Consider the following 12,805-nt stretch of genomic DNA (forward strand, 5'->3'; position numbering starts at 1 on the left):
CCCACACTACCCCCAAGAATTTCTTCAAGGTGAGAGTGAAGATGTACAGGAGAAATGCCTGCCACTTATATGGACTAAAGTAAGCTGAGAAACCAACTGTTCAGAAAGATATGGCATTAATATCTCCATCCCTAGAAGCAGATGGTGATAAATGAATGGCACATTTGACATATCTGTTATAGCCACCCAATGAGTTAACCAAAAAAAGATCAGATCACAGCAGCATTGGCTCAGATCTTCTTCCTCCAACACAGGAAATTCCATTTCCCCAGCACGGTGCCTTGTGCTTATCCTTCCAAGCTGTTCTGAAGAACCCACAGTAGCTCAAAGACACACATTTGCGTCAGAGTGTCACACTGGGTCTTCACTTTCCAAACAGTAGTGTATGCATATGGTATTTTATACTAGCAAGGGCAACTTGTTTTAAGATATTTTATAGGGTCTCTAAAATCAACATATTCTAGTGAAAAAATGTAAATGTTCTGTCTGTGGGAATCCCATCTTCATCCCATCTCCTAGCACTAAATATAGAAATTTATAGTAATGCTATGCAAAGGATGTATGACTTGAAAGGAATTTGTACCAAGAAACAAGATGATGATTAAGCAAGTGCTCAGTGGGTTTTAGAGGATGAGCACTGATCTTTCGATAATCAAATTTATAGAGAAACATCTGTGAAGAAGACATTCTCTCCAACACTCATGAGATGTTCAAGGCAAGCCAGGTTCCAGACAAAAATGTATTTGATTTTTCATTTTTGGCAGAGAGAATAGATGCTCCTGGCAAGTTCTCCCCTCTTCATCCCTGCTAGCATGACTTTGGGAGGTGGAGGGAAGAAGGAAGAACAGCTTTGTGAATGCTAAAGAAAGACCCATGTAATGATAGGGCTCCAGTGGACTGGAAGAAGATTTACCATGCATCCTGACAAGGCTGGGCATGTCTGTGTATGTTGTACTTTCATCCATCATGTTGCCACTGCCACAAGGTTTCTTCAGCAATTTGCTTTTGTTAGGTAGGAGCTAAGTGCTGGCATCTAGACATCATCTGGACACTTCTTCATTTTTTTCATACAATTTATTAGATATCTAAGCTTGTGAAGGGTTACAAGCGGAGATAGATGGCACTGTTCTGAAATAAGTTATGAAAATTCTTGATCTTGATGATGTAATGGGCACTCTGCACATAGATAAGTTATGGACATCTGGCCCTGTAGGCAACAGACCAGAGAGTCAATGGCAAGTGGGTGAAACAGATAAAAAGTGGTTTACAAAGATTCTAGTGGCCTAGGGAAGCCCTTTACAAATGTGATACTGACCTTGCAGATGGCTAAAGGAGTGCAGAGCCACTGGCACCTAAGAACATGTTTCTCATGAGGAAGTCGAGGCAGTGATGACTTGGAGAGCAAAGTAAATCCAGAGCCATAAAATCAACAGATGTGGAGTATAGGAAGAGGTAGAAGCTAAGAAATTAGGGAAAGGGGAATAAAACCAAAGTAGCCTAAAAGTGTTGGTAGGTAAGAGCTTGCAAGGTCAACACACAAAAATTCAAAATCAACTTCCTATCATCTTTTGCTCAATTCTTCCCTCTGCTTCATTTGTTGTAGTTTTATCTCAGCACTCTACCAGGCAAATCTGACTCCAGACTCTGTTGGTCTCATTCTCCTCTTTGAGGATTAATACTGGTACATTTTTTGACTGAACGCAGAAGTAAAAAGAGAAGATTTGGAGAAGTTTACCAAATCAACTCATTCCCAAGATGCGTCCCAGGGAGACTCAGGTCGGGATTGTAGTAGTTACTGGGAATATAAAATGAGATGACAGTTTCAATCTTGTTGCACTCCTACACTTCAGTATCTTGGCTAATAAGCCCTTTGCCCCTTAACACAGAATTTCTCAGTCAGTCACACTTTGAATCTGGTTTGTATTGCTGTTTTTTAGAGGTATGTTCAAGAGGGCAAAGTTAAAAGCAGTCACAGTAGACAGCTGTAGGAGACCCATCAAAGCCACTTTCTAATGCTGATAAGTTTGAGTCCCATACACTGGGTTTTCCCCAAAGAATTTTTTCAAGGTAAGAGTGAAGATGTACAGGAACAATGTCTGATGTTTATATGTAATACAGCTGGAGAAACCAACTGTTCAGGAAGATATGGCATTAAGTATTCTCACAGGATAAAGTGTTCAGTTCCTCTCTTAATCTTGTCAAATTCTTGCTGCCAACAGTATCCCATAACAATGAAGAGACCATCAGACTTACAAGGAGTTAAAGAACTTAAATTACAGAAATAGGTTTGAATTTATTTTTAATCATGTATGGCTTCCTTACAATATAAACTCTGCCCATATTCAACTGCCAGTCTAATGACCTGCAACTGAGATGAGCAATTAAGGCAGCTGTAAAGTTTTAGTGGGGGTATTTTGGACTGAGGAGTGAAGAACCAGGGTAGAATCAGCTGCTAGAAGGTACACTTTTGGAAACACTGCCTCTTTGAGATCTCACTTCTACTCTTAGTTGGATGAATAGAGTGAAAAATAGATCTATCATGGAAGGGTGATGATAGAAAGACTAAGGTCTGCAGCTGACCTTATCTAGGTTGTGTCACAGCTCCTTTAGGAGGTAGAGGGAACACTAATTTTTGGAGAGTCAGGAGGCTGTGCAACTGGCCTTTCATAAACTCAGCATTGCTGAATAGATGCTGTTTGTGGTTCTTCAGTACTCTTCTTGGAAAAGATAGCAGCCAGTAAAACTTAATGGGAGATGAATTCAGTTCTCCTTTGACTCCTTCTGCCTTTAATCTTCCCCTACTAGGCCATAATTTTCTGTGACTCCATCTGTTCTCTTGGCATCTATCTGAAAAAAGGCAAGATAGAGACAAGTGGCAGAAGACTCCAGGAAAGCTGAGATATCCAGGACTACAAACAATGACTTCTGTTCAAAACCTCTAGCTTTTCTTCAAAAAGTGGAGTTTTAAAGAGAAAGCAGAAATGCTGTGTGCATTGGACTGTTTATTTACTGATAGAACATTGCTTGAGGGATCACCTTTCAGTGTTGTCAGATTTCTAAGGACTTGTTGTGTGCTTGGGCTGAGGGTGAGGGTACTGCACATGCAGGCCAGTAGGGCTCCAGGACCAGACTACAGGGGTTGGTAAGCACTGGCAGCTGGGGAAGCCAGTGATGTGCAGTTTGGGACCATGGCAGCAATCCCACACAGCTGACCAGGTGGCACTCACGGTGGGATGCAGGGGTGTCACAGCATGGCAGGGGGAAGCACGTGCTGTGTACCCTTAATGAGAGCAATTTTCATTCTGTCTTGTTTTGGCATTTCTTGTAGTCTAAATTCATTTATGCAGAAAAACACAGAGCTGCTCTTTATCTTTAGGAATAGGCCACACAGGGTATTGGGTTAATTAAAACTGACTGCTGGAGAGCAGGGAGCACCACCGTTTTCCATGTGCTGTCTGGCTTGGAGGTTTGCTTTTGTGGGGGTACAGGAGAAGAAAAAGAGGTTCGAGTTGTTTACCTAAATATAGGTCTCAGCAGACAGGCATCTCTATTTCAAGACAGCTATCATCAGTGCTAAACTAGCAGGCACTGATGCTTCGGGTGGGCAACACTGACTGAACGTAAAGCCTCAGGCACTTGTTCAAAGGAAAGGTACAGCACTGAAGCAATTTTGGAAAAGTTTCCTCTCCTTTTGCCCCATGATGTGCAAGTTAGGTAGTTACAGAGACTTTTCACTTTTGCAGCTTAACTTTTGTTCCCTCTACAACATCTGTTTTTAAGAGAAAAGAAGCTTAGCTCCCTGCGGTCCATGGCTGTAAAGACCAGCATGAGTCAGGGGGCCCCTTTGTAGCACAGTCCAACTTTCCAAGAAGCCAGAAAGGTAGAGATAACCCCTGAGCTGACTAGACAGCTTGTGCTAGCCAGAAGGTTTGGCACAAGCCTCTCTAAGGTTCATCACAGAACAGGAATTGCTGTAGCTGGACAGTTAATTCACAGATACCCCTGTTAAGGCTGCAGGCAGCTGGCTGGAGGATACCTCTTGTCAGGAGCAATGTTGAAGACAACTGAATAAAATTCACTCAGCTGTTTTCTCTCCAGGGAGAGGGGACTAATGTTTCAATTGACAGCATGGGTAACTACTAGGCCAAGCCTTCTCTGCATTTAAGATAGGTCTGGACTGTCAAATCCTTGCCTCCGGAGCGTGCGTCCCAGCTAGATGGAGCAAAGCACTGACAGGCTCAGGCTGTTCCCAGTCCTCCTTTTGCATCTGTGCTTGCCCTTGTCCTCTGCTGCTCCTCCACAGACTGGGAACATGTACCTCAGCATGCCTCCTCCTCTCTTGTTAGCCTCTTCCTCTTTTGGACCGACTCCACTCATCACCTCCACTCATCTGGAACACTTTTTCTTCTTCCTGGTTTTCCCTTCCAAGCTTTCATCAGAGTGCAGTCCAAGAGATAATAATTTGTTTATTTTAAAGCAATAAATCGGACACAGAACAGTTCAGCAGTATCCTGACAGATGGGCAGAAATTATCTCCACAATCACCTGCCTGGTCTGTCTATGACAGTGTTGGTTTAATTCCAGTATCTGTGAGGGTTTGCAAGTCTGAGGAAGGCAAGGCAGAGGATACAGAGAAAACAATAGGCGAAAAAGCAAGCAAACCCTGGACCTACTCTTTTAATTGGTAGACCCTTTCCACCTACCTGAAACATTTTAAGAGAAATAAAATTACAGATCAGCACCCCAAAGTAATGAGTCTGAATCTACTGCCACTGAAGTCACATTGCCTTCCTCCCTGTTTGCCAAAGGCGAAACCAAGCCTTGTGCTTTCTAGTGTTTAACTCCTCAGGGGCCACATATTCAAGTTTTATGTAGCCTTTCTGACTTATGAAGTAAGATTCGTTTAAAAACAAAATAAAACGAAAGCATGGAAAGGAAAAAAACCCAACACCATCAAAAGTCTTACACTGACTTCTGACAGATACTATATATCTCAAGACTCACTTTAAACGTGCAAATGTTGGCAACACCACAGGGGAGTGAAATCCAGGCAACCGCCAGCCATTACAACCCTGACAGGCCCTCTTGAATTACAGCAGCAAAAAGAACATCTTACCTGAAGACTTCACAGCATTAAGAAGACAGTTGCTTTCCTAGGGCACTTACTTGAGGCTTAGAAGGGGCAGTCAGTCCCCTGGACACTTGCCTTTTGCACCCAGTTGAGAGCTGCTTTGTCCTGATAACAATTAGTACAGCCTTTTGAAGGTTCACTTCTTCCATAGCAAGTTAACCCTCTCCCAGCTTCTGTCTGGATGCTATGCTGCAAAAGCGAGGTCATGGATATTCAAAATATCAGATACATGAAGGATCAAGAGATGGAAAGAAAGAGGAAAATGAACAAGCATAGTCTCTACAGTGAAACCCAGTCCCTGTAGTGCAACCCTGGGCAGCACAAAAGAGAAGGAGAAGCAAGTTATAAAAGAAGGATATAAACAGGCCCAGAGCTCCAACTGCTCTTGGGCATTTGGGGAACTCAGATTTAATAGGAAAAATAAGACAACCTTTCCTGCACCCAGTCACGGGAAGAACTTTCAGCACAGTCTTGGAATACTCTTTTACACCTCACATATTTACTTCCATCAGGCAGTGTCTGCTCCTCCCCACCTCCCTGGTGACTTCTCAGGGGGGGCCAACAAATGTCCTGGAGGCAGATTTCTGCCTATGGCCATGATCAGCTTCTGGTAGTGGTATGTAAAGGTCACAACTACTCCAGAGATCTTGGGATCTTTGAGGTTCAAGACAACTCTGGTCTGGGCAGAAAATACCCAAGGTTGGTGTTAAGCACACATGAGAAGTCATAAGAACCAGAGTCAACAGCTGAGTGTGCAGCTGCAGTGCTCAGAGTGTGCTGACTCTCTGAAGAAGATCTGTGAGATGTTTTTTCCTTAAAACGCCCACAGGAATCTGAGCCTGAAGTCCTGAAACTTTGCACCACTCTTCCTTTTGCTGTTTCTCTTTTACTTTACTTTGTGTTTCTATCAGGATAATTAACTAGCAAGGCATTTCATCTATATACAGGCTTCTATTTCTCTTTTTTTTTCTATCCTTGCTCCTTCCTCTTTTTCCCTATGTTTTCCCTCCCTCTTGTTTGCTTTCTTCATGTGTAATTAGGAATTGAAGTGGTGCATCTGCTATTTCAATAAAAGCAGAGAATAGTATAGTTAAATTAGGGAAATGTAAAGATTGGAAATGGCTGAACTGTGGGGTGTCTGTTTTTCAGATGATTCTGTTTGGTAGCCAGTGAAGGGTCTAGAGCTTAAGTTTTATTCAGAACACCTGAGCGAGCTGAGAGTGTTTAGCCTGGAGAAAAGGAGCCTCAGGGGGCACCTTCTTGCTCTCTACAACTACCTGAAAGGAGGTTGTAGCCAGGTGGATGGTGGGCTCTTCTCCCAAGTAATAAGCAACAATACAAGAAGAAATGGCCTCAAGTTGCACCAGGGGAAACTGAGATTGGATATTAGAAAAAATTTCTTCACTGAAATGGTGGTCAGGAGGCTGTCCAGGGAAGTGGTACCATCCCTGAAGGTAGTTGAAAGACATGTAGATGTGGTGCTTAGAGATATGGTTTAGTGGTGGCCTTGGCAGTGTTGGATTAATGGTTGCACTCAAAGATCTTAAGTGTCTTTTTCAACATAAATGATTCTATGATTCTACGCTTTAAAAGTATGTTGTTACTTTTATCTGGAAAGACGCCCCTTTTTTCTCCCGATAGAACTTGTAGAGATGAAAGTAGGAAATGCCAATGTGTAATCCTTCTGAAATGAAGAATGCACCTCAGAATGGATGCCAGCTGTTGCTGAATCAGCTGAGAGCCTTTTTCATTGCCACACTGTAGCTGATGACGTCTGTGACTCCAGGGCTGCTCTCCAGAGTTGACTGCCTTGGCACAGGTGCTCCACAATGCATGGACTAGCCATCTTCCAGCTTTTTTGCTTTAGGATCTGGACAGGGTGGAAAACCTGGTGGCCCCTCTCCAAGAGGCTACTTGTATGGCATAGCTGCCCTGGAGGTGGGAGATGGGGAGGCACACCCCTCCAGCAGCTTGCCAGAAGTCCAGGTAAACCCCTGCAATTTGAAGAATCTTTTTCAAACCTCAGATGTTTTCACCAGATACTTTGAATCTGATGAATCAAGGTTTTTATGCAAAACCAAAATTTCATCAGAAAAGTCCTGACAGAGTCTAGCTGGAAGCAGCATGATAGGATGTAGGAGGTGGAATACTTCTGTGAACCTGCTTGAATGTGGGCTCAAATGTGATCCCACCACTTGCTTCAGTGAAAAGACAACACAAGTAGGTTTTTGGACACACCAGTCAGACAGCTGCATAACACCTGAGAAGGTCAAATTAGAAGTAACATAGCAAGAACTAACAATAACCAGTCTGGCAGGAGGGAAGGGATGTGAACTGGGTAGTTTTAGAAGTGGAAGACCAAGGAGATGAATTTGATATGTCACACAAATATGTCCTCTCTTTTCCAGCAGGTTGTATGTCACAGACACAGACTGAGGGCATGGTTAGAGGTCAGCAAAGTAAAGCCAATGCTATTGTCTTCCCCTTGCTGTGCTGCTCCTGCAGTCCTGTTGTTTCTAAGGAAAGATTCCTTTTGAGAATGCATTGGAAGCCAAGGAAGTGGAAGAATTAAGCAGTTTGTTTATTAAGCTAGCTGGGAAAAGTATCATTTTCTGTAATTTGGCTATCCTTGTTGTCATGTCTTTTGATTTTGAAATAGAAAATGATGATAAGCTTCACATTTCAAAGAGATGGAAAGTGTGGCAGGGCCTTTGGGAGAATCTGAGACCCCCAAGACAAGCCAGGAGGCTCAGCTGTACTTCTTATGTCTGGGTTAAAACCTGCAAAACTATTTTGAAAAGGAGATGACTGCATTTGAGCTCTGGGTCTCCACAGTAGCACCGAGCACAGACTCTAAGTGGTGTTCCACTGACTTGGAGACAGGGTGCTTTTATGCCACCTGAGGACTCAACCTGCTTTATCTCCCCTGCTTTTCTTCTCCTCTTTTAATTTTCTTTTCCATTCTGCTAATACTTTCCCCCCTTAGCACTGTGACTCTTTTTAGTGACTCCTTTTCATTGGTGAAGGTCAGCATGTTCAAAATTGGCTGTTGATATGAGCTCAAGGGCCTCCCTGAAGGTCACTTCAAAAGATCTCATTTTTGGAGGTGCTAAGCAGCTCTTACTGGGTTCCAATGCTGGGCTAAGTGCCCAACACCCATGAAAACCAGGTTGCTTACAAATGCTTTCAGGTAAGGGACCCAAGAACAAATCATTCAGGATTAGTGACCACTTTTGGAAGTTTGGTCTAGGTGTTGATAATTTTATATTAATTGAAGGTAGTCAAGTAGTTGCTTGACATAAGTAGCTGGAATTGTTGGGCTGCAGGTTTAATTTTATCTGAAACACATGGCTGTGTTGTGTAAGTCAAAGAGAGATTGTAGGGAAATTTGAAGCTAACAGTCTAAACATTAATAATAACTAGAATGGACAAAGCTGAAGCTTAAATATGAATTTAAAATTAATAGATGGAGTGGACAGCCCATAGATCATGGTATATGAACTGTAGCAAAAATGTTATATTGACTACAGAATTGACCAAAACCCTCACTGAATCTGACATAAGGAGGATGTGAAGATGAGCACACGGCAACCACTTGACAACAAAACACCAAACCAGTGAAGGGCGAGAAGACCCCTAATAATGCTGTTGGTCAGACTGTCACATGAGAGATGGGGAGTTCAGTTCATAAGGGTGTAATTGCCCAGGCATCTCTTTGTTTGGGCTCCCTCTTTGAGGCACAAAGCTCGAGCTACCAAATACCATAACTGGTCTCTTCCAATAAACCTACCTAGTGTCAAAAATTTCTGTGACACTAGGATTTCTTACTTTGTAGGAATTCTTTTGTCTTTCTTATCTAATAAACATATTTTTAGTCTACTGTTTTCCTGTTTTGCTCAAATTTGTTACTTTTAATGGTTTTGCTTTTCTCTGCTATGGTCTCTTCCTCTCGTCATGATCTTAGCCCTCTGACTTGTGTTTGTCCTGTCAGTTTTCCACTACTATTCCTGGCAATGCCCAATGATAAGATGTTAAGGCCATTTCTCTGCTCTAGGGAGGTTTCAGGTGAAATGTCCGAAGAGGTAATTTAGCCACTGTCAAGAAAAAACCAATTACTTTGCATTAGGGTATAGGAAACATATCTAAGGATGTGTTTCTGTCACAGAAGAAATAAAAGTTAGCGACAGGCAAAACTGTTTTTCCTGAGATGTATGGGATCATGAGACAGATACTGATAGAAGGAAAACTTTTTATTTGGGTGCTTTTGTCCCATTCTCTACAGCTTGATATCAGCAGCAGGACAGGTAAGGTATGGGAATAAAATTGTCAACCAGCCTCCTTCTCCCTGATCCCCACCACCTTGGAGTACAAAATATTCATATAATAATTAGATTACTCTTTCAATGTCACTGGGGATCACTGTCCCCTTGAACAGTTCTGAAAAGGCATTCTCCCTTGAGTTTTCTGCTGAGTGAACTGAACACTGACCTACAATCATTTGTTTTTATCTTACAGGAATGAAACTGTTTTACACCAGTTCTGTTGCCCAGCAGCTGATGCAGAGCAGAAGCCTTCATCTCCGGACTCCTCACCAAGGTGGGAAATTGCTGCCAGCAAGACCTTTATTTTCCCTCTTTTCTTATCATCCATCACTAATCTTCTTGCCCCAGAAAAACCTCACATATTATACATGCCAATCCTCCACCACCCTTCCTTACGTCCCCAGCACTGCTATCCCTCTCTTTTCCCTCCCAGATATTACTGTTCATACTGTTGTGTAATTGCTCACAAACCCTCTCTGGAATCCACTCACACACCCTCAGGCACCTCCAAAAACGTATTTTCAGCCTCTCTTCAAACATCTACTTCCATTAACCCACACTTGTACCTTTTCTTACCTTCCTGCATCACTGTGACACCAATATACATGGGCTTCTCTCTTCTTCTTTAAATTAGTTATCCCACACTATCAGGTTCCTGGACACACACCCAATATAGATCCATAACCTTTAAACTACAGCAAGAGTCACCAAACACACTCAAGGTTCTGTCTCACACCCTGAGACAGGGTGAGGGGGAGCAGTTTCACATATGTCAAAATGGCCTGAGCTTGCCAGCAGAGAACAATTATAGAGAAGCATTATAAACTATCACCAACTTGTACCCAGTGCAGCCAGATGTGGGGACACCAGCAATCCTCATAGCTCTCCCCATCAAAGAAAGATGTCAGTGCCAAGAGCAAGGGGTCCAAGGAGCTTCAAAAGTATTTCAGGCACACATAGTCCATACAGCTTCTGTTCTTGGCCTTGGCCCTCTGTTCTTGCCATCTCCTCTTCTCACAGCTTCCCACACTTCCGTCTTACAGACCATCTCCTTTTTCTCAGGCCTCCATCACCATTCTGTCAACAGCAAAGAGTTTTCTCTTTAAAGATTACTCTCACCACACTGCTAGACTTTTGCATCTGAGCTTTGGCATCTGTGTAAGAAGACTGAGTTACCAAGGAGAGCTCTGAGCAGATTTGGGCAGCTGAATTGCAGTAGTGAGGCAATTTCTAAATAATATTTCTCTTGTTTGTTCTGCTCACTGGAGGAGACTCTGGTTTCTGATTTTCTTACAAGAAAAAGTGTGACTGACTGCTGGACAACTGTGAAGAGAACAGGGGAGGGTGGATGGATGTGTATGTTCAAAAGTAGGGTTCAGCCACAGTGGGAGACAGGGTAAAGAAGCAGGACCCCTCCTTTCCATTTGCATATGAAATTGGAAGGCTTAACCCCCATGATGTCTGTGCTAAGGGCTCTCAAGCATTGGTAAAGTTTCCATGACAGCCCTGTGCACCTCCATAGCACATGGGGAGATGCTGGCAAGGAAGAGGAAGAGACAGAAGAGGAGGAAACCACAGAGATTTCTGTGGTAGGGACAGCCCCCTCTCCCTTACATTTCTAGAGTGAGTGAGTTTTGGTTAAGTGCTCTATTTTGTCAGATCCAAGGCTAAATTTTGCCATACTGTTCTATCCTCTTACCCTCATCCTTGACCTTGCCCCTCTTGTCCCAGCTTCCATCTCACTTCTGATCAGTTCCTTTAGATTCTAGTATTTAATTATTCCACATGGCTGACATTCTTACAGTCTTTAGTTCTAGGGTTGTTTTTATCAAGATCTTTGTCAGGCCTTCCTTTTGTCCTGGTGACTCTCAAAGACCCTGCCCATCCCTTGAGCCTGAGTTTGCCTGCCCTACTGGCTGAGATTTGACAGGTAAGTTTAAGAAGAAGCACATCACTTGTTTCAGTAATATAACAACTCTGGCAAGTTGCATCTAAAGATGAGTCTGAGCCAGGAAATTCCAAGGTGGGGATGAAGGACAATGAACCCAACAGCATGTTGCATCTGGGCTTCCAGTTAAAGGGTTCTCATACTGATCTATGCCTGTCCATTTTATGCCTTTTGTAGCTTGTCCTGCTGTGCAAGCCTTATGTTTTCCTAGGACTTTTTTGTCAGGACTTTCTTGCATCCTCTCTGTTTCTAAGGCCTCCAGACCCCCAATAGCAGTCCTAAATCTGTCAGTGTGTGACAATATCTTCTGTGCAGAGATAAAGATGGTTGAAGCCACCATGGCTATTGGAAGGTGAGAAACAGGCACAGAGAATTTTTTGGTCTTTGTAACAGAGCAGCTTTTATGTGTGATCTTTCCATGTGACTGTCTCAGGTGAGAAGATCATCGCTATTTCCCACACTGTGCCAAAAGAAAAGCATGGCACATGCAGCACTGTTAAACTCACTGATCAGCTTTATGCTGTCCAGAAAACGTCTCCTAGTCTCTGCCAGGTCCTGCAGTCAGCCATGGCCTTCCTTCATGTCTGAAGTTACATATAAAGTTCAATGAGGAAGGCAAAAGAATGGCAGAGAGCAAAAAACTCAGGGTCGCTGTGGAGCTGATGTCCATATGGTACTCTGCAATGGCTCGGTATGCTGCTAGGAGAAGCTCATCCGATCATTTACAGAGCCTGTCACCCTGGACAAATCATGAACAGGCTCCCCATTGAACCAAGGCAGAACAAAAGTCAATCAAGACTGAAATGTGCAGGTCAGGCAGCCTGAATAGGCAATCAGTTCCTAGGTGAGCCAAGCATTTCCCTAAATAAGCTCATCAGGTCTCCTGATGGGAGAGCCTGGTACACAGGGGCTCCCTGTGCAGCTCTTGAGTCCCACTGAATGGACAGCCAGTCACAAGTGGTGCTGTGGTGAATTTTGATAAACCAGCTTGGGTTTATTCTTTCTTTCCTCTTCCATGATCGTTTCCCTAAATGAGATAAATCCTGTCAGAACTGTTGCCACTAATAACCATCAGCCATCTAGTTTTAATTAGAGTTTGCTTCATTAATGCCCCAACTCCTCTCTGCACAGCAGATTAAATAATGTACTTGCAGCTCATTTACACAAACCCCCAAACTGCAAGGCTGAGCTGCAATCCTTTAATTAAACAGCCCGGCTGATCCCTACCGCTGCCTCGGCTCATCAGTCTAAGCCGATTAAAGAGAATAGGGACTAATAAAGAGCATAAACAGGGAAGTGACTCTCGTCTCTTCAAGGGACTTGGAGACTCCAGCAGTGATCGGCTGCTTTCTCCTCCTCTACCAGGAACTGTACCTCAGCCTACATCCCTTCCTTCTGGGACCT

The 12,805-nt window shown here is 43.3% G+C and overlaps 1 protein-coding gene across 4 annotated transcripts in view; it reads left to right on the forward strand.

Annotated features, from left to right (window-relative positions):
• Positions 1–12,805, forward strand: part of IQSEC3 (IQ motif and Sec7 domain ArfGEF 3) — a 103,458-nt gene that overhangs the window by 34,046 nt on the left and 56,607 nt on the right. For all 4 annotated transcript variants that reach the window (XM_071551214.1, XM_071551217.1, XM_071551216.1 and 1 more), the window contains exon 2: positions 9,647–9,727. In XM_071551214.1, the coding sequence (XP_071407315.1) occupies positions 9,647–9,727 (81 nt within the window). The remainder of the gene's footprint in view (positions 1–9,646; positions 9,728–12,805) is intronic.

The sequence above is a fragment of the Pithys albifrons genome, chromosome 3 (assembly GCF_047495875.1).
Source record: "Pithys albifrons albifrons isolate INPA30051 chromosome 3, PitAlb_v1, whole genome shotgun sequence".
Taxonomy (NCBI): domain Eukaryota; kingdom Metazoa; phylum Chordata; class Aves; order Passeriformes; family Thamnophilidae; genus Pithys; species Pithys albifrons.